At 36.6% G+C, this 21,538-nt stretch overlaps 1 protein-coding gene across 1 annotated transcript; it reads right to left on the bottom strand.

The window, feature by feature from the left end:
- Window positions 1–362: 362 nt before the first annotated feature.
- On the bottom strand, window positions 363–20,688 carry LOC106879198 (putative hydroxypyruvate isomerase). The gene is made up of 8 exons (XM_014928662.3): window positions 20,279–20,688; window positions 12,280–12,391; window positions 9,752–9,851; window positions 9,151–9,229; window positions 6,572–6,621; window positions 3,198–3,267; window positions 1,791–1,925; window positions 363–752 (listed from the first exon to the last, which is right to left on the bottom strand). Exons 1-8 carry the CDS (start codon window positions 20,475–20,477, stop codon window positions 700–702), a joined length of 798 nt encoding a protein of 265 aa, XP_014784148.1. The 5' UTR covers window positions 20,478–20,688; the 3' UTR covers window positions 363–699.
- Between the last annotated feature and the right edge of the window lie 850 nt (window positions 20,689–21,538).

Genomic DNA, 21,538 nt, shown 5'->3' with positions numbered 1-21,538 from the left:
TTTGTTTCAGTTTACTTTCATACATTTTATTTCTGACTGAATGATATCACTAATTAACACTGGTACCATTTCATTTTTCTTCGATTTAAAATATATTCTTTTTGCAGTTGTCATAATCAATTCTAACATTTTGAGGCCTATCACGTGATAGAATTCATATTTTAGTGATATATTATTAAACTAGGATTTGTTTTTTTAAGGGAACAAAACTGATATTCTCTAGAATTTTATTTATTGGATATGTGAGGTAGCCTTAATTGATATTACTTCAGTAATTACAGAATGGATGATATTTACTTTAGAGACTTTGTATTGGGCAAGTTTTTTTGTTTAAAAAAAAAGAATAACTTTGAGTCAAAATACTTCCTGCATTTCGTAAAAATTTATTCATTTCTGCTTAGACTTTCATTAGAAAAAAATGGATACATTGTCCCATTATAACAATGAAAAGGTATAGCATTACATAATGTTTATCTCTGAAGCTCAAATAGAAAAATATACTTTTGTAGTGTCTTGTAAAAAAATATTCTTAATACAAAAGTTAATAATATTTAACTTTCCAGTTTATAGGTATAACAAAACTAATACAATTATCTTTGTTTTAAATTATTAAAATGCAGATAATATATATTATCAATAAAAATGTACATACACTAATCAGGAGCCCTCTGGTTAATTAATATGAAAATAAATGGTATCTTATAATTGCAGTCCCATTTGTTGAATCCAACTGAGTCCATCACGAGTGTTACCTAAAATTAGAACAAGAGCTTTAATAATTGATAATAACCTATCTACTTTGTCATTATTAAGCTGGCATTGGAACATAAATTAAGATCATTTGAAATAGGTTAGCATCATAGAACCAGGGCCAGTTTCAGGCAGGTTGGTATCATAAGGTTTAATAATGAAAAAACATTAAAACCTTCCAAATTCTTGATTATTTTCAACATTAATTTAAGCACAGGACTAGTATAGTTCATTTGAGATTATTTATATATAATAGGTTTGCATATAATAAATGAAAGAGGATCTTGGAATCTAGGCAGTTACCTAGGAATAAATGTGATGCAAATATCTTTATTCTTTGCTTGTCATATAAAATAGAGATTGTTATATTAAAACTAATACAGTGCAGTAAAGTTTATACAGATATCTATACATAGGCATAGGAGTGGCTGTGTGGTAAGTAGCTTGCTTACGAACCACCGGGTTCAGTCCCACTGCGTGGCACCTTGGGCAAGTGTTTTCTACTATAGCCTCGGGCCGACCAAAGCCTTGTGAGTGGATTTGGTAGACGGAAACTGAAAGAAGCCTGTCGTATATATATATATATATATATATATATATTTATGTGTGTGTGTCTGTGTTTGTCCCCCCAACATCACTTGACAACCAATGCTGGTGTGTTTACATCCCCGTAATTTAGCGGTTCGGCAAAAGAGACCGATAGAATAAGTACTAGGCTTACAAAGAATAAGTCCTGGGGTCGATTTGCTCGACTAAAGGCGGTGCTCCAGCATGACCACAGTCAAATGACTGAAACAAGTGAAAGTATATACACACACAATAAGTTGTTACTTCCACTGACTTATGGAGAATCCTTCTCCAAAGTTAGATTCCACACTCTCAAATGCAAGGAAATATTCTTACTGCAGAGATAAACTCTTTCCTACAATTTCCAAGGAAGTAAAGCTGGGCCACTTAAATTTCCAGGCCATGAATATAATGCAGCACTGGTGCTGACTCTTTAGTCACCATTCATTAAAGACTATCAATTAATGACTTACCAACAGGATTATACTCGAGACCAATGTAACCATTGTAATTTGAGGATTGCAACATCTTAAAAATATAATTGTAGTTGATTTCTCCATCAGTGTTTGGTTCACCACGGTTAGGAACTTGAGATATCTGTATGTGACCTGTAAAAGTGTAAATTTGTAAATATCTTCAGAACAAATTTTGAAGTGCCTTGAAGTTTTTAAGTACCAATAAACAATTTTATGTTCTATATCAAATAACAATCAACAAAATGGATCTTTTTATTGTCTTTCTCCTCTGCTCCTTCAAAGCTATTATGTTAGTTCATCTCTTTGCTACTAGTTTAAGTATATATTTTGTCCTAAAGAACAGAATTAGGCAGGCAAAAAATTAAGTTTTTAGAATTAAGTATCTTTAAATATTAATTTTAATAATCGTGTTATTTGATTAATAAACACATTTTCTTATTTCTTTATTGCCCACAAGGGGCTAAACATAGAGGAGACAGACAAAGGGATTAAGTCGTTTACATCGACTCCAGTGCATAACTGGTACTTAATTTATCGACCCCGAAAGGATGAAAGGCAAAGTCGACCTCGGCGGAATTTGAACTCAGAACGTAATGGCAGACAAAATACCGCTAAGCATTTCGCCCGGTGTGCCAACGTTTTAGCCAGCTCGCCGCCTTATTAATAAACACATTTTCCATTTTATCACTATCAACTTCTTCGCATCCTTGGAACCTGTTCACTAACCACCACTATATCGCAGTGAATAATTATATTAACAGTGAATGTTTTATAAATTGGTAAATATGTTTCAGACCAAATCTCTTGTTCCCAAAATACAAAGGAACAACTTCAGAACAGCCACTTCCTGAAAGTTTTGCTGGAATTTATATTATAAAGCTGATTTTACTTCAGAACAACCTATTTTCTTTTCAATTTTGAACAGAGCCAACAGTCCACCATGTGTGTGTGCATATGTATACATGCAATAGGCTTCTTTCAGTTTCCATCTACTAAATCCATTCACAAGGCTATAGTGGATTCTGGACTATAATAGAAGACACTTGCCCAAGGTTCCTTACAGTGGGACTGAACCTGCAACTGTGTGGTTGGTAAGTGAACTTAACCAGTCATGCCTGCCCTTATAACTATTCAAGTGAAACATCAACTGTGAATCATGACTTGGTTGTGGATTCCGCTGAGTCATCATTATCATCAATTAATGTTTTCCATGCTGGCATGGGTTGGGCAGTTTGACAGAAGCTGGCAATCCTGGGAACTACACCAGGCTCCATTGTCTGCTTTAGCATAGTTTCTATGGCCGAATGCCCTACCAGTCATCAACCACTTTAAAGTGTACTGGGTGCTTTTTAAAAACCAATAAAATTTGTTATGAAAGCATGAATAAAAAAATTGTGTAATTACCTATGTAAGGCAGGAAGTCTTTGAAGTTGGCTGTAAGATTTCCATCCATAATCTGGACATGGAAGAAATCCTTCAAAAATAAAGCAAAAGGTGTTATTTTTGTTTTAGCCATCTATTTAACTGAAAATGACAAATCTCTCAAACAATTAAAAAGGGGGGAAAAAAAAGCAGCAACATTTCAATATGAAATTTTGTTTGGTTCATGTCTACTTGGCAAGCCTGAATTACTGGATTGCATAAGAAGGGTTATAAAACAGACATGTTAAACTGATTTCTTCTACCACCCATTTTCTCTGCCTGCTATTCCTAGAAAAGTTTTGTGGGTAGAATTCTCAGATGCCTCCTCCACAGCCCTATCGGAAGCAACCGTCATTACACATTCCTGCTGGATTCCCAAGTATGATCAACTGAGATTATGGATATTATCCAACAATGTAACATGGTATAATAAACGGAAAATTTTAGCCATTTCTCCGCAGACTGAAAAAAATGATGAATAACCTTAATTGATTTTCGAACCTTATTGGGTTCTCATCAGAGGCGTCCATTTTTGGTCTCTTGCTGGCTTGGCTTGAAGAAGTTTATCTTGTGATCCTTTCCTGTGACATTCTAACCACGTCCACAGTACCAAAGCCGTGACCTCTCAATGTGAAGTAGTACTCGACCTGTAGAGACTCTCTGAGCTAATTGGTGAAACCAAAGTAAGTCTTGTAGATCTCTTACTGAACCACTAAATTATGGGGATGTAAACAAACCAACACCATTTATAAAGTGATGGTGTTGGTGGAGACAAACACACATCTATCTATATGTATAATGTAGATAATGGGCTTCCACACAGTTTCTGTAACCAAATTCATTGACAAGGCATTGAGCAGCCTGGGGTTATAGTAGATAACACTTATCCCAAGATGTTATGCAGTGGGACTGAACCTGAAGCCATATGGTTGTACAGCAAGCTTCTTAACCGCACAGCCATGCCTATGGAAAAGAGGATTGATCAGGTTCAGTAAAACAAAAAAAAAAAAAAAGAAAGACATTAGTCATAAAGATGAATTTCTTCTGCATTGAGTTTAGATTGTGATTAAGTCATTCCCAATTTTGACTAAGGTAGTCTTACACTTGATGTATTTTGATATTGAAACAGGAGAGAAAGAAAAAAAAAGGGGGTATGGGAGTGTTTCAGAGTTGAAATACTTCTTTACAAAAAAAGACAACTTATTCTAATGGACCAAAGGTAGCTCAGTCAAGAAGGTTGGAAACAGAAAGGATAAACAATAGATAATATAGTCCTAGATATAACCCACCCACTCTACAAAAAAGACAGGATGGTCATAGCTGGAATGTCTTTGAATCTTTCTCTGCTACACCAGGGCAGACATAATCAGACAACAGTTAGAAACTGAATTCTGCAATGTGTGTGTGCATACAGAGTTAGAAGAAATCCTCTGAAGTTCATAAGTTCAAGGTTTTACAAGAAGTGATTTTACACACACACACAAAAAAGGTAGATTTCTATTTGGGGGAAGGTAAAGTCACTGAAATAAAATGAGTAACTATGAAGGAAAGTAAGGAAGAGGTGATGGATTTTGCTCCGATTTGCTAACAGGAAAATTCATTACATTTCTAAAAACTTAATGTTGACTTCTGAATGTTCTTTCATTTTATATGGTTAAAAAAGTCAAGAGGTTCTACCCCCACTTCCATCTCTTTACTCCTCAGTAACTTCTTTCATCAAGTTAAATTGAGAATTTTTCTGTCTGATGAATTGACATTTCTTGACATTTTGCTGAGGAATCAATAAAAACTGTTAGCTTGTAAAATCCATGATATACAGAGGAATAGTTGAGACAAACCTATTACCTTTGGTGTAAAACTTTCATACTTTCTTGACTTTGTTTTATATTGATAGACTTAAAATCCAAGCTGTCTCCTCTTGAAGCACATCTGCTTATTTCAGTGTACCAAATCCATATGTAGATGTTATATTTGAGGTATGTATAAGAGTTGATTGAAAATACTGGAAAATAATATCAAAACTGGAGATTGGAAACTTTTTTGTTATTTATTCACCATTACACATGTTTCATTTGCTAATAGGAGTTACAAACCTGTACATGTAGAAAACATTTAAGATATCTCCTATTAGCAAATGAAATATGTGTAATGGTGAATAAAGACTACCAAAAATTTTCCAATCTCCTATTTTGACTTTGTTTTATGAGGGAACCTGTGAAAGGGGTAGACTCAGGAAGATATGGGATGAGGTGGTGAAATGTGATCTTCGGTTGTTGAGCCTTATGGAGGCAATGACAAGTGACCGAGACTTCTGGTAAGTTACTGTGCTTGAGAAGACATGTCGAGCTAAGTGAAATCGTAGTCATTGCCAGTGCCTGTAAACATGGGTTGGATGGTTCAAGTTATTTCAGTTTGGTGCTTAATTTATTGATGTCTGTTTGTTGACTTGCTAAGTTAAAGGGTATAAAGAGACACATCAACACACATGCAGATATAAGGTATGGTTATGTGATTAAGAAGCTCACTTAGCAGCCATGCAGTTTTGGGTTCAGTGCCATGGGTAAGTGCCTTCTACTATAAATCAAGGCCAACCAATGCCTTGTGAGTGAATTTGGAAGGTGGAAACTGTGAGGAAACTTGTTTGTGTATGTTCCACAGCATCACTTGACAAGCTGTGTTGGTTCCTGTAACTTAGCAATTTGGCAAAAGTGACCAGAGTTAAAATATAAGTACTGGGGTCAATTTGTTCAGCTAAACCTTTCAAAGTGGTGCCCCAGCATGGCCACAATCGAATGTCTGAAACAAGTATAAAAGACAAAAAAAAAAAACTAGTCAAAAGGGGAGTATCTTGCCTAAGTATTATTTTATGGGTTTGTCTGTGAAAAAGGGCAGTGCCTATGACCCATTTTGCAGAGCCTTCAAGACTGGTGAACAAGAATGATCTATCTACTCTCAGAATGGCGATATGATCCAAATGCTTGCAAGAGTTGAGTTTGCTACTCCAGTAAAGGCATCCACCCATGACCACCTGCCAGGATTAACAAACTGACAATTGTTGTAAGGCTTAAAGGTCAAGCACTCCTTATCCACTTATCTCTCTCTACCCACCAAACCATGCACAACCACTATTCCATTCCTTCTTCCCCCAAACATCAACACCCTGGAATCTTCTTCCTGCTAATGGCTTTCCTACAAGTGGTGATAGGCAACAGTTTAAACAAAACATTAATGCCATCAAGCTAAGATCACTGGTTCTAGAAGGCCTGCAAAAATCATGGACACTAACTATTGCTCCAGACATAGTAAACAAAATAGTAAATAAAATAAATAATAAAAAAAAAAAATTAGCAACTTACAAACTGCAACTTCAAATTTGGATGATCCAGTACCTTGACGTATTTCAAAGCTAAAATAAAAAAAAATAAAAAACATTGGTATAAGGAATACACTTCAAACTGAACAACTCTTTTATTTTATTTATGTAGGTACATACACAGGTTTTCTGGTTCAGTTCCATTGTGCAGCACCTTGAACAAGTGTCTTCTACTTAAGCCTCAGGCTGACCAAAGCTTTTAATGGGAATTGGTAGATGGCTACTGAAAAGAACTTATTGTGTATGTGCGTGTGTGTGTGTTCCTTTGATGTGGTTGAACAACCAATCCCAACCAGTCGGGATTCACAGTATGTGTTGCACTATTCATCCTTTCAATTGCTAAATACAAAACGTGACTCGCAAGGCCTCCATTCAGGTGACTTTTCAGAGTCACCATCTCACCCTTGTACATCAATCTGTCACAAGGTTATCCATTTACAGCTGAGTGGACTGGAGCAACATGAATTGAAGTGTTTTGCTCAAGAACACAACACACAGCCGGCCCTTGAATCAAAACCATGATCTTGTGATTGTGAGCACAACACCCTAACAAGCAGGCCATGCACCTTAACATGTTATTGGAGGATTGTTGACTCTCTTGAGTTCCTGTCCTTTGATGTGTTTTGTTTTCTATCCTGCAGCATGTCCAATAAATTACCCTCCTTGCCAAGCAAGCTTGGTGGGGTTAGTGGTTTAATTGCCAAGGACCTGACCATGCAACAGGTTGTATTGGGTTACACATCATCTGTAGTGCTTGAGAGTGAACTGTCTTGACATCACATGATGGTTGTAAACAAGCATGGTTTGTTTCCAATCTTCTGAGAAAAACATGCCTGGTTCTGGAGACATATTACTTTCCTGGGAAACAGGTGAGAGTTGGCAACAAGAAGGGCCTCCAGCTATAGAACTATACCTTAATGAATTCCATATGAATCGAGCAGACATTACAATGATGATGATGGTAATGATATCAATATGTCTGCATGTATTGGTGAAAAAGAGAGTCAGCAAAAGAAAGTAATACAATTCCTTTGACAAAAATGGTAACAATAAATTAAGAGTTAATATTCATCATCATCTTAGCTGTTGTTCTGATCAAACCAAGATGTCTCAATTCACCAATAAGGCTGCTATATCTAATACAGTCTTCAAGCTGATGTCTTTGTTTGAGATTATTGATGAAGTTGGTGGCTCAACTCCTGCATCATCCAGCCACATATTGACTGCCATAGCACTACACTGGATTTTATTTTTTAAAGATGTCTCTGAACAAAGAGTATGGCTCTTCCAAATGATGTTAAGAACCATCCATAATATGCAGATGCGCATTCCATTTAGCTGTTTTTCTAGCCTGGCCTCTGTGTGAGTGTTCAGGTCAAGAAAGATACAAATGTTGTTACTAAAAGTCTAACCTCAATACACACAAGCAACAACAAACACTATACAATTTACTATAGCTGTTGTGCAAGGGACCTGGAATGAAGGGAAATAAGAAACAATTCACCTATCCTTCTCGTCGTTTTGCCATCCAGCTATACTCAATCCAAAACTCATGCCCAGCCCACGCACCTATTGATAGTAGCTGCTAGTACCCATCTCTATCAGCTCGCTCACCTCATGTCCATTCGTCATGAGCACCCAAGACAAAAAAAAAATTATCCCTGGTCTTCCTTCTCTCACCCTTCCTCTTCCGGTCAAGCTCTTTCACTGTTGACGTTATAGCCCTTTCTTTCTGGCTCATCTCATCCCCACACGCCCCCCTGATCTCAAGGATCACCTCCTCATTTTACTCCACATCAAAATCTACCATCCACCAGGGTCAACGCCTCACACACTGTGATCTTCGTAGGGAGATATTCTCTTCCTCTCTTCCACCTTCGTCGTCCAACACAGCGACAATCCTGCGAACATCCAAGACGTGATGTGGCATTCCATCCACAGAAATGTTATTTTTGGAGTTAACAGCCGTCACTGTTCCCCTGTTCCTCTGAGATGTGCAGTGTACCTTTGAGGGCTTGACCCAGACTTCCTCTCCCACCTCCATGAAGACAGTCTCTCTCTCTTCCATAGGGCATTCTGACGGTTTACTCAGACGACACCATTCATATCTGAACATCACTCTGTGTGGCAAGGACTCTTCAGTCTGTCCCAATTGGCACTTCTTCTCTCACCCTTCCTGTTCTGGTCAAACCCCTTGGCCTTTGACATCACAGCCCTTTCCTTTCGGCTCATCTCATCCCCACAGTTGTCACTCACAAGTATGATTGGGTAAGTATGCATCATGCATTTTCTAATTGTTTTATGAGTCCATAGTCCATGTAGTCACAAGTTGACACAACCTCTCATTGTCTAGTGGAATATCAAGGATGTGATAGCTCCAGGGGAACAGAGCTGCATCACGGTTTGGCTGGTACTTATTTTCAATGTGAAATGAAATGTGCTGCTCATTCAAGAAATTAAACTCACAACCTTATGATTCTAAGCCTAACATCTATCCACTAGGCCATGCAATATGATATGCAATTGATCAAATAAAAGATCGAAAGAAAAGACTTTATTTACCTTTATGGGGATCATCAAGGAAATATTTAGGGACACTTAAGCGAGAATTTATTGGTTCAATCAATCCCATGATTTGTTCCTGTGGCAACAAAAATAATAACAACCAGATCAATTATTTCTTTATCATAAACAAATAGACTAATGTAAGATATTTAAAATACAAATCAAATGAGTCTTAGCTTAGCCATTGCTGTGAGCATTAAAGAAAAATTAGTTAAAAATAATTATGTGACACCAACACTAACAAGTTTATCATAAGACTGAAGAGCTTCTCAACTACATATGTATGTGTGAGTGCACATAAATGTGTTCTTATATCATTTAAGCAAAATAAGGATGTCATATTATGTACTATTCTTATGCTTTTGAGCTGTGAAAACCACTAGAATAAAAATCCATTACTTGAAAGGCAGGTAACGATTGGTGATAGAAAGTGAATAGGTCATAAAATACTGCCTCAATAAGTTTTCTTCTAACTCACACCAGCATGAAAACATGGACATAAAAATTACAATGGTGATGAAAATTGAAACCCTTAAAGAAAGACCACAACAATAAAACAAATATCTTTAGAAGTGAGGAAAACAAATTGTATATTTACCTTCATCAATCGGTCTGCAGCATAACGTAGGTTATCCATGAAAGTTTCTTCTATGGCACTATCAGAATATTTAGGCAGTTTAGCAGCCATAATATGAACTCTGTGTTAGATATAAAATTATGAATTACATTAGTACAATTTATTACTCTTAAATACCAATCATCATTTAACAGTTAGTTATTTTCTGTACTAAGTATATCACAAACGCTGTCTTGCATTCTTGAGAAAGCAACTTGGTACTGTTTAGACTCAGGTCAGCTCCACTCATGCTAATTTTTATATACTTAGAACTACATTGTCTAAAATATCCATTCTGAAATACAGTAGAATATATTTTGAGTGAGATCTAGTTACAGATCACACAGAAGTTCTCACATTGGGAGAAAAGCAGGTGCACACAAACACACACGACAGGCTTCTTTCAGTTTCCATCTATTTCTATTAAGTCCATTGACAAGGGTTTGATCAACCAACTCAGGGCTATAAAAAGACAGCTTGCCCAAGGTGCTGCACAGTGGGACTGAACTAAAGACTTCATGTTTGAGAAGTAAGCTTATTAACCACACAGCCACACTTGCATATACATACATTTCATTAATTACACAAAACAGTATTTATTTTTTCCATTAAACAGACGACTCTCAATAGAATGGACACAAACTTAGGCCCTAAACACGAAGTATTTGATCAAGAGCTAACTGTTAATTGCTAGTTTTAATCAAGTGTTATTTTGCAATGTGTATTGAGGGCATACTACTTAAAATAGTATTTACTCTAAGTGAATATTATGCTTTTTTATTGAATTATTATTATTATTATTACTATTGGGTTAGAAATCAATATTTCAAATGTTAGACATCATCATGATACAGAAACTATTATTATCATTAGTATTATTGGTAAATGTCATGTAACTGGATTCTATTCAGTGTACACTGAAATAAGGAGCCAAAACCCTTGAGCTAATGTGGCGAAAGCTTTTACATTAAAACTAATCTATCAAATGTTAAGCAGAATATGATATTTTGAAACAGATTATGCAAATATATTGAAAATAATGTTAACTTTTAGCTTTAAGGGAACTTCCAATATTCTTTGTTTGATATGATGATGTTAATGACAGTGACAATATGAACTATGTTGGTTTATAACAATGGTTCACAACCGGGGGTTCCATATAAGATTTTGTTAAAGTTAATGTGCAATAAATTGATTATACTTCTACAATACACAAAATATTCTAACATTTTTTTTATAGGTGCAGATGTGGCTGTCTTGAGCAAGTGTCTTCTACGATAGCCTTAGGCCAACCAAAACCGTATGAGTGGATTTTGGTTGACAGAAACTGAAAGAAGCCCATCATGTATATATATGTCTATATGTGTGTGTGTTTACGTCTGTAACTTAGCGGTTGAGCAAAAGAGACCGATAGAATAAGTACCAGACTTATAATAAATACTGGGGTGGATTTGTTCAACTAAAATTCTTCAATGTGGTGCCCCAGCATGGGCATAGTCTAATGATTGAAACAAGAAAACGATAAAAGAATTCTTTACAATGTTAAAGTATAAAAGTATAATGGGACTTTTCTAAACATCGAATGGCTATGAAGGGTCCACCCAAGTAAAACAAGAATTAAAGGGGTCTTTGGTTAAAAAATGGTTGAGAACCATTGGATTACACTGATCCTAGAATGAGAATTCAAGGATTACTTGTGAAAATTATTAAGAGTTATCCATATGCAATCTTGACAAGTCTGGCCAAATTTGCATTTTCTTCAAGAATATAGACCTGAAGAACATCCTCTAAATGGTCATACCAATCTAGTTGCCTTCACTAATTAAGAGAAGCAAACGAACAAGAAAACATTATTACACCTCATCTCTTGTTTTAAAAATGATCCGTATGCAACCAGAGCCACTTCAACCTACTGGTTCATTAATGTATCACTATGAATATAAACTTTGTAATGTTCTGGTCCTTTGAACTCTTTTGAGGGACCAGAATAAGGAAAAGAAGTAGGGGGAGAAGTAGAAAAAGGGAAATGAAAAGAGGAAAGAAGTGTGGGGGGGAAGAGAATATAGTATGCCATCATTAAAAGGTAATAAGATAAACTAGGGGCTGTAAATAAAATTAAAATTGTGTGTAATAAAGATAATTTGAGATAAGTTTGAGGCAGACAACAGGAGTAATAAAAGAGATGATAAGGAGGAAACAAGCACATATACACATGTATACACAGTTATATATACACAGTTATATATACACACACATACAATTTAAACAATGACAATCATCATCATTTAATGTCCATTTTCCATGCGGCATGGGTTGTACAGTTTGACAGGATCTGGTGAAGGGCAAGGCTGTGTTAACTTTCGCATGGTTTCTACAGTTGGACACCCTTCCTAAAACTAAACCACTGACAATTTCTAATTCAAAAAAAGATATTGGTTTCAATAAAAGAAAAAAAGCAAAACAACTTGCATTCACCACTAAAAAGATAAGAACTGTAATGTAATCTGTACCGTTTGCAGTCGAGTGCCTTGGCATATTCAATGGTAAGTTCCAGTTTATCATGGAATGTCTTTCGTTCATTTGTCAATGCTGCTATACCAAGTTGTCCATTGGCCAAATCACCTGTTCAAGAACATCCAATCCTAAGATATTCATTCTAATGAAATTAATAGGTTAAATTAACACGTTAACACGTTGGTTCATCACAAACCTCACACAACCACCATATGCACCATGGGTGATGCATTCTCATAATTTGAGAAAATATTTTATTTTGTATCTTTGACATGGTTTCATGGACTTTTAAATAAATTGAGTGCTAAATATTAAAGCTTAATTATGAAATATTGTAAAAATGCAACCCCCACCAAAAAACCCCACTTCCTTATAATTAAACAGCATGCAGTGCAACCAAAATTACATGGTGTCATTGATAAATTCTAGTAACAGGCCGTGGCAGTTAAAGTGTTAATATAAACAAGCAGCAGTGTTTTTTTTTTTGCACTGGAGAAAAGGTTACGAAAGGGATGGATGCAAATTGCAAGATTGAGTAAATGGTTAAAAATTGTTGGAAACATGGTCAGTAGTGAGTTCCAAGGAAATGTTAGCACAGTGGGACTATTGGACATATTTTATAGTGTTGTTGTCATCATCTTTGTTTTAATATCCACTTTTCCATGTCTGCATGGGTTGAACGGAATTCATTGTGGCAGATTTTCTATAGCTGGAAACCATTCCTCTTGCTAACCTTCACCTGTTTCCAAGCAAGGTAATATTTCCCCATGGCCAGACTTCCTTTTTAGCGGATTATTGGAAATGAATGACACAGCTTGTATGGCAGTGACAATCATTTACAACTACTATGCAATGCAAGACAATTAGGTACAAACTCTCTCTCTCTCACATATACACACAAATATGGTTAAAATCTGTACAAAAAGCAAAAATCAGAGACAAGTGAGGGAAAAATAAATAAGGTGTATTAGTCTGACACTCAGGAAAAATGGAAGAGTCTTTGATGTTCCAAGCCTGTGCTCTTCAACAAAAAGAGGTTAGGAGAGAAAACAGATGAAGAGAGGGAAAAAAAAGTGTCTCGATTAATGGTTGCACATGTTGAATATATATGTTTCATCATTGGCTGTCCTTAGTAGGTCAACATCGACTGTTCTTGTACAGTAATCATCTCTGTCAGGCTCGCATGTGGGCTACAAGGTCTGCTCTTGATCTGCTGCAGTGGCGACATCTGCTACAAGTGAGGTCATGTGATGCAATGGAGAAGTGACGCCCCCTGTCCCCGCCAGTGCTCTTTTGTATTCTCTCTCTTGTTTCTCTTCAATGGCTGGAATTACGAGCTTCAATGATTCGTACCATTCATTGTGCTACAAATCCTTCTCCTCCCAGATATCTGGGGAGATACCGGAGTTCTTCATAGGTCTCTTCAGCACATCACTGTATCACAACCTCTGACCACCTTGATTCCTCCTGCCCTGATGCAGTTCAGCATAGAAAACTGCCTTTGGGAGCCTGCTGCCCTCATTCCTGCAAACATGCCCTGCCCAGTGCATATATATATATATATATATATATATATATATATATATATATATATATATGGGAGAATGTACGAAAAAAACAACAGATGAGGACAGGTGGTGTAAACAACAAAAGGATGTATTAGTATGACGCTCGGGAATACGGAAAGTCTTTAACGTTTCGAGCTACGCTCTTATATATATTACAATATATATATTACAAGCTTCTTTCAGTTTCTGCTTAGAAGACACTTGCCCAAGGTGCCATGCAGTGGGATTGAACCTGAAACCATGTGGTTGGGAAGCTAACTTGTTAACTACAAAGCCACACCTGGGTTCTAAATAAGGTAAGATACAATAAAGATAAAAAGAAATAAAATATGTAAAAGTGAATAGCTTTGTTATTTATGACGTGTGCAAGCAAATTCAAAAGATCACAAGACATTATAAAAATGGCAGTTGTTTTTGTCGTGTAAAGCATGTCAGACACAATCAAGCAAGTCTCTGGCAAACACATAGCAGCCATGATGAGAGACAACTCACAGATCCAGCTTTTGTTATATGCTGTTGAAGATTACATTATATATTCAATGCACAAACTGGTTACTAAAAGTCAAAGGAAATATTGCTAGTGTACAATACACACTAACAATGTATGAGAAAAAGCGTGTTTAGTCAGATTTATTATAACTGCTGTATAAAATACAATAAGCTAGGCACTAGCATGGCTATATGGTTAAGAAGTTCACTTTGCGATCACATGGTTTGGGAACAGCCCCACTGTGTGGCACCTTGGGCATGTGTTTGCTACTTATAACCTTAGGCCAATTAAAGCCTTGTAAGTTAATTTGGTAGATGGAAACTGTGTGGAAGCCCATCATATGTGTGTCTTTGTGTTTGCTCTCCCAGCACCACTTGACAACTGGTGTTGGTTTGTTTACATCCCCTGTAATTAAGCAGTTCAACAAAAAAGACTGACAGAATAAGTAACAGAATTTAAAAAAATAAGTACTGGGGTCAATTTGTTCAACTAAACCCTTCAAGGTGGCTGCAGTCCAATGACTGAAACAAGCACAAGATAGAAAATTCATGCACCTTAAATTAAATTCAAATGTGACCTCTGAGCTTTACAGGTAGAGGCCATAAAAGTGCTTTTGCTATAAAGTTAACATTGTGAAAATCACAATGATTGTCATGAAGAAAAGTGAATATTACCTACAAATACATATGGTAGTTCCCTGTTATAATCTTTTCTTAAGTGGCTTAGGTTTGTCAAGAGCCGTTGGACACATAAAACAAGAGGTTAATCCTGTTTCCATGGTGCATAAGTGACTGAGATTACAACACTCCTCCTGAATAGGATGCAAGTCCAATGCAGGGTTAACTCCCCAGCTATTGCTGGAACTCTTTTTTTTCTGCTGAGTAGACTAGAGCAACATGAAATGAAGTGTTTTGCTCAAGAACATGATGAACCACCTGGGAATTGAAACCATGATCTTACAATTATGAGCACAACACCCTAGCCACATAGCATGAAATAAATAAAACTGGTCAACTGAATCTATGAATATGGAGAATAACACTGAATAAATTGAATGCACCAACTTCCAGCAGCAGAATGAAAATTTACTCAGGACCTGATGCAGATAAAACAAAAACAAACCTACAGCTTGCTTCCATACTTAGATATCACAGAAAATACAGACCAGGCATAATTCTTCTTTATAGAAACCACTCATTAATAATGCCATTCCCAACAACAGTAATTTCTGTTTCTTTTATGATTATCTTATGCTTGAAAGTCTCTGTAAATTCAGTTACTTGCATGAATCATTTAGCAAAAGCATGGCTGTGTAGTTACAAAGTTTGATCCATAAATGTAGGGTTCCAGGTTTGATCTCACTGCAAGATACCTTGAGCAAATATCTTCTACTGCAGCCTTGGGAAATGGAATTTGGGAGAGCAAAATTCCTTATATATAATAAATAAAGACAGGCAGATATAAGCATGACTATGGGTTATTTTACTTCCCTACCATATCATTTCAAGTTCGGCCCCACTGCATAGCATCTTAGGCAAGCATCTTCTGCAATAGCCCTTGGGCTGACAAATGCCTTGTGAGTAGATTTGATAGACAGAAACTGAAAGAAACTCATATGAGTATATATATATATATATATATATATATATATATAAATGCATAGATACATAGATACATACATATATGCGTGTGTGTGGATAGATAAATGGATAGACAGACAATTATATGGGATGGATGGGGTGTTTACATGTCTCCTTGTCTTGACATAGTGTGATAGTTGTAAAAAACATATGATGATGATGATGATTATCAATCAGAGATATATATATACATATATGGATTTATAACTAATAATTCAAGTTTGTCAAGAGATCAGTTACCAAATGGAAGCAGAAGCAATGTGAATTTATGTAATTTGCTGCAAAGCCATAATTACCATGTCTCTAAGAGACACAGAGAGATGTATAAAAACTATGCAGCTAAATATATTTCACAATTGTTATCACAATGATGAGATGCAGACAAAAGTCATGCTGTGTCATGCCAGTTTTTCTGATATTGTTGCAGTGGAGCTAATAGAAGCAACACAGCATTGATGCAGTGCACTGGGTTTATCTTTCATCTATTTGGGATGTATAAAATATATACAGCAGCACAAGCTTCGCTGTGTGGTTAAGAAGTTTGCTTCATAACTACATAGCTTCAGGTTCAGTCTCTCTGTGAGGCACTTTGAGCAAATGTCTTGTACAGCCTCAGGCAGACCAAAGCCTTGAGTGGATTTGGTACAAATTGAAAGAAACCCATCATATATATATATATATATATATATATATATATATATATATATATATATATATACATCATCATCATTTAGCACCCATTTTCCATGCAGGCATGGATTAGATGGTTTGGCTGAAACTGGTAAGCCAGAGAGCTGTACCAGGTTCCTGTCTGATTTTGGTTTGGTTTCTACAGCTGGATGCCCTTCCTATCACCAACCACCCCAAGAGTATAGTGGGTGTCTTTCATGTGTCACCATCACAGGTGCCTTTTATGTGTCACTGGCACTGTCCACAACTACAATTTCACTTGGCCTGACAAGTCTTCTCAAGCACAGCAAACCATCAAAGGTCTTGATCATTTGCCATCACCTCTATGAGACCATATATATACACGATGATGATGATATATATATATATATATATATACACACACACACACACACACACACATACATACATACACACCATCACCAACATCATCTTAACATCTTTTCCGTGCTTGTATTCGTCAGATGGGATTCGCAAGGAAGACTTTCTATGACCAGATACTCTTCTTCACACCAAACCTCACCTGTTTCCAAGCAAGCTAATACTTCCTTATGGCCAGACAGGTTTTTCATGGAAGACTGGAAATTAACATCATCATCTGTATGATGGTGATGCTCATTTACAACCATCACATGATGTCAAGACAAGGGTATACACACAAGCACATACAATGGGCTTCTTTCAGTTTCCACCTACCAAATTCACTCACAAGGTTTGGGTCAGCCTGTGGCTACAGTGGAAGACATTTACCCAAGGTGCCACACAGTGGGACTGAACCACATGGTTAGGGATCAAGCATCTAAACCATACAAACATACCTGCACCTTTATATACGTATGTAAATGGGTGTGGAGGCGCAATGGCCCAGTGGTTAAGGCAATGGACTTGTAGTCATAGGATCGCGGTTTCGATTCCCAGACCGGGCGTTGTGAGTGTTTATTGAGCGAAAACACCTAAAGCTCCACGTGGCTCCAGCAGGGGATGGTATCGAACCCTGCAGTACTCTTTCACCACAACTTTCTCTCACTCTTACTTCCTGTTTCTGTTGTGCCTATAATTCAAAGGGACAGCCTTGTCACTCTCTGTGTCACGCTGAATATCCCTGAGAACTACGTTAAGGCTACACGTCTCTGTGGAGTGCTCACCCACTTGCACGTTAATTTCACGAGCAGGCTGTTCCGTTGATCGGATCAATTGGAACCCTCGTCGTCGTAAGCGATGGAGTGCCAACAAAATGAGTGTGTGTGTGTGTGTGTGCATAAGTGTGTATACATTCAACATATATACAGAGAGAGAGAGAGAGAGAGAGAGAGAGAGATTCATCTTGCTTATTATAAAGGACTGTTTTTGCTTTAAGCAGCTTGTTTTTAATTTTTTAAAAACTGCATTAACTGCAGAACCAAAATAGTTCCATCTAAATATCTAAGCCTGTCTGATCTTTCAGTGGTTCCTGAAGTTATTTAGGAATGAGATTTTTTGTTGTTGTCTTACTCTTTTATGATGTAACACAGAGGTGTGGGGAGGAGTTATTGACACCAATGATTTTTAGATATTTCTGAAAACAAGCAAAACTGGTATGAGGTGCTTTATTACTGACCACGTAATACAGGGTTGTGTAATATACAACTGTCTGCTCCAATTACAGTAGCCAATCATATTTTTCTTTTATTGTCTTTAGCCGAATGGTTAACAGTAAAAAAATATATATAAACCCATTAAGCTACAAAAATAATTGCTCTGGTAAAACATTTAAACTATGCAAATATGAGAGAGAAAAAAATGAATATGAATGTTCTCATTAGTTCTAAAGTCATCATCATCATCAACATCCTCCTCCTTTAATGTCCAGTTTCTATGCTAGCATGGGTTGGACGGTTTGACCAGGGCTGGCAGGCTGGAAAGCTGCACCAGTTTCCAGTCTGATTTGGTGTGGTTTCTAAGGCTGGATGCCTTTCCTAATGCCAACCACTTTACAGTGTGCTGGGTGCTTTTAACGTGGCATCATACAAGCGCTTACATGTGACACCAGCACAGGACTCCTGCAGGCCAGTCATCTTCACCAGGGGATGTGACCTTAACACTTCTGCCGTGAAGGATGGGTCTTCTTGAGTACAGCAAGGCGACAGGTATCTTGGTCCCTTGTCATCTCATCTGAAAGGTTCAGCGTCCTGAGGTTGTTCTTCAGTACTTCATCCCATATCTTCCTGGGTCTCCCTTTTCCACAAGTCCCATCCCCTTTGAATGAATGGCACTTCTTTATGGAGCTGTTGGCATCCATCCATATCACATGACCAAACCAGTGCAGTCTTCTCTCTTACACACTGCATCTAATTCCTCTTAAGCCTAACTTCTCTCTCAGTACACTATCACTCTGGAATATATATCCACTGAAGCATGTCTCTCTCCACCAAATCCCCTCAGATCATCGTTCATTAACTCCCATCACTCCCTCTCTTACCACTGACCATCACACACACTCTTTCTTTCTCTCTTTCCCCACCGACATTTATTGCTGTCTTTCAACTACTCCTCCCCCTTTCTTTCTCTCTGTCACACCTTGTAAATATTTTCCCCCTTCTTTTCCATCAGTTATTTTAATGTAAGTTTTAACAAAAAGAAAAGAAAAAACATTAAAAAGTATAACAGATGAAATTGTTTCCCTGAATTCAGAGGAAGAACTCTATTGAAATCACAGGAGAAATAAAAGCATAGATATGTCTTCTCATAACTTTCTAAAGAATGTATATTTTTAACTGAGAAATTTTCCATAGATATATTAAAATCCATTTTCCTGAAAGTTATGAGGAAACAAAGTTGGTGGGAGTACACTTGTGTAGATATGCCTAATTTTAAATATAGATTTACGATTATGTAGGAGGAAAATGGAAAAACAATTTTTTAAGGTATATTCCTCCCACCTCTTACCAGACTGTTAAATGCATATTTTTAATGACATTTTTTAATCGTTATCTACACCTACGTTAACGTATCTAGAGGGTTGACCTCTAAAAGATATTTTTAACACCCTCCCGCATCTATACGATTGTAAAGTATACCAGCTAAAACAGACTTCTAGAAAACTTCGGTAAAAGTAAAAATTTACCACAAAGTGTTCGCTAAGTTAAGAAATTAGGAGAAAAATAAACAGTAGAGCCAAATGGAAATTGACTAATGAAAGAAATGGTAACTGACATCACATTTAATAACTTTCTATAGAGTCACGGGTTTTTGTTTTAAAATATTACTGACTAAATTAATATCGAAATTGAAAGAAAAAACCCCTTCAGTTACTGTTTCTATTGAAATGCACTTTGTGTTAATGAATTTTAATAATGAAGAATTTAGTAAAACAACTTTGTCATTATTATACAAGAGTTTGAGGCATAATTTAACATTAAATTTTGATGGAAGGTTTAAACTTCGCTCACTTTAAAAAGAAACATTTTATATCATAGAACCAGAGGCAGTCTTGAGCGATTTGGTATAAAAAATGATTAAATAAAATACCTTTTATGATGATGCATTTAAAAATTACAAAGTTATTTGTTTTCTAAAGCCATACCATAAACTTAAAATATAAAAAGAAATGTAATAATTGAATATTTACCAGGCCAGGAGTTGATAAGAACGTGTTCAACCCCAGACTTTTCTTTCGCCGCTTTTAATACACTTATATCTTCGCTGTAAGGAAAAGCACATTCTGTGTATCGAAAACCAGCTTCTTTGGCAGCCAAGAAACGGTCGGATAAATTGGGTAAATCAGTGAAAAGCATGGACAAATTTGCGGCCAGTTTCAGTTTCGACATGGCTTGAGTTTAGACTTATTTCGTTTTAATGTTTTAATAATACTTTTATCGGTAATGTTGCAAAACAATCTACGAAATCGGCTGCAAGCGGTGTTTGCTGAACTGCGGTACCGTTTGTTTAATTATGACAAGGTAAAAACAACAACAAAAAACAAAACAGAGACAAGAAGTGGGACAAAGAAAGCTATGAGAAATGTTTCATTTAAACAACTCTTGCGCTTAGTATATGTATTTATTAATACAAATATAAAAATATAAAAATTTTGGTGGACATTGGAATTAGACACTGACGGAAAATGGCTGTAACTTTTTTATTTTTTAATTTTGACAATTTTCGTTTTCGATAATGTGTTCTATATGTCACGGTCATGCGATTCCCCCTAAACAAATTTTTGGACCACCCCCTCCCTTCCCCCGCACACGGGGTGGGGGGATTTTTTTTTTTTTTTTTTGGCGATTTTCATTTTTGACATTGTGTTCTACATGTTCAGGTCGTACGAATAGCCTTCTCGCAACTTAGATGTGAAAATGAACGGCTTACATTTATATTGAAACAGAAAAAGGATCATATGTGGAGTCCCCACTACGAAACTTGATATGCTAGAAATAACAGCTAAACGCGGACAATCCAAATCTTGCATTGGTCCAGATGGACTATATGTAAATAAATATGAAGGAAAAAATGCGCTTTGGCAAACGGGGTTAGGGTTAGGGTTAGGGTCGGGGTTAGGTTTTGAGTTAGGGTTCGGGTAAACCTAACCCTAACCCTAACCCTGACCCTAACCCTAACCCTAACCCTGACCCTAACCCTGACCCTAACCCTGACCCTAACCCTAACCAGATTTGGCTGTTATTTCTAGCATGTAAATAGCCTGCTTGGTGAGGGGGGGGGGATTGAAATTTTTCAAACAATTTTTTTTCAGAATCGGAATCTCCATAGCCTAAAATGTGGGATTCCGTAAAAAAAAAAAATAAATAAGGGGGGGGGAAAGGTTCAGATTACATATAGTCCATCTGGACCAATGCAAGATTTGGATTGTCCGCGTTTAGCTGTTATTTCT

This window comes from Octopus bimaculoides, chromosome 8 (genome assembly GCF_046866305.1).
Source record: "Octopus bimaculoides isolate indiv1 chromosome 8, ASM4686630v1, whole genome shotgun sequence".
Lineage (NCBI taxonomy): Eukaryota > Metazoa > Mollusca > Cephalopoda > Octopoda > Octopodidae > Octopus > Octopus bimaculoides.
This window is presented reverse-complemented; position numbering and strand designations above follow the sequence as displayed.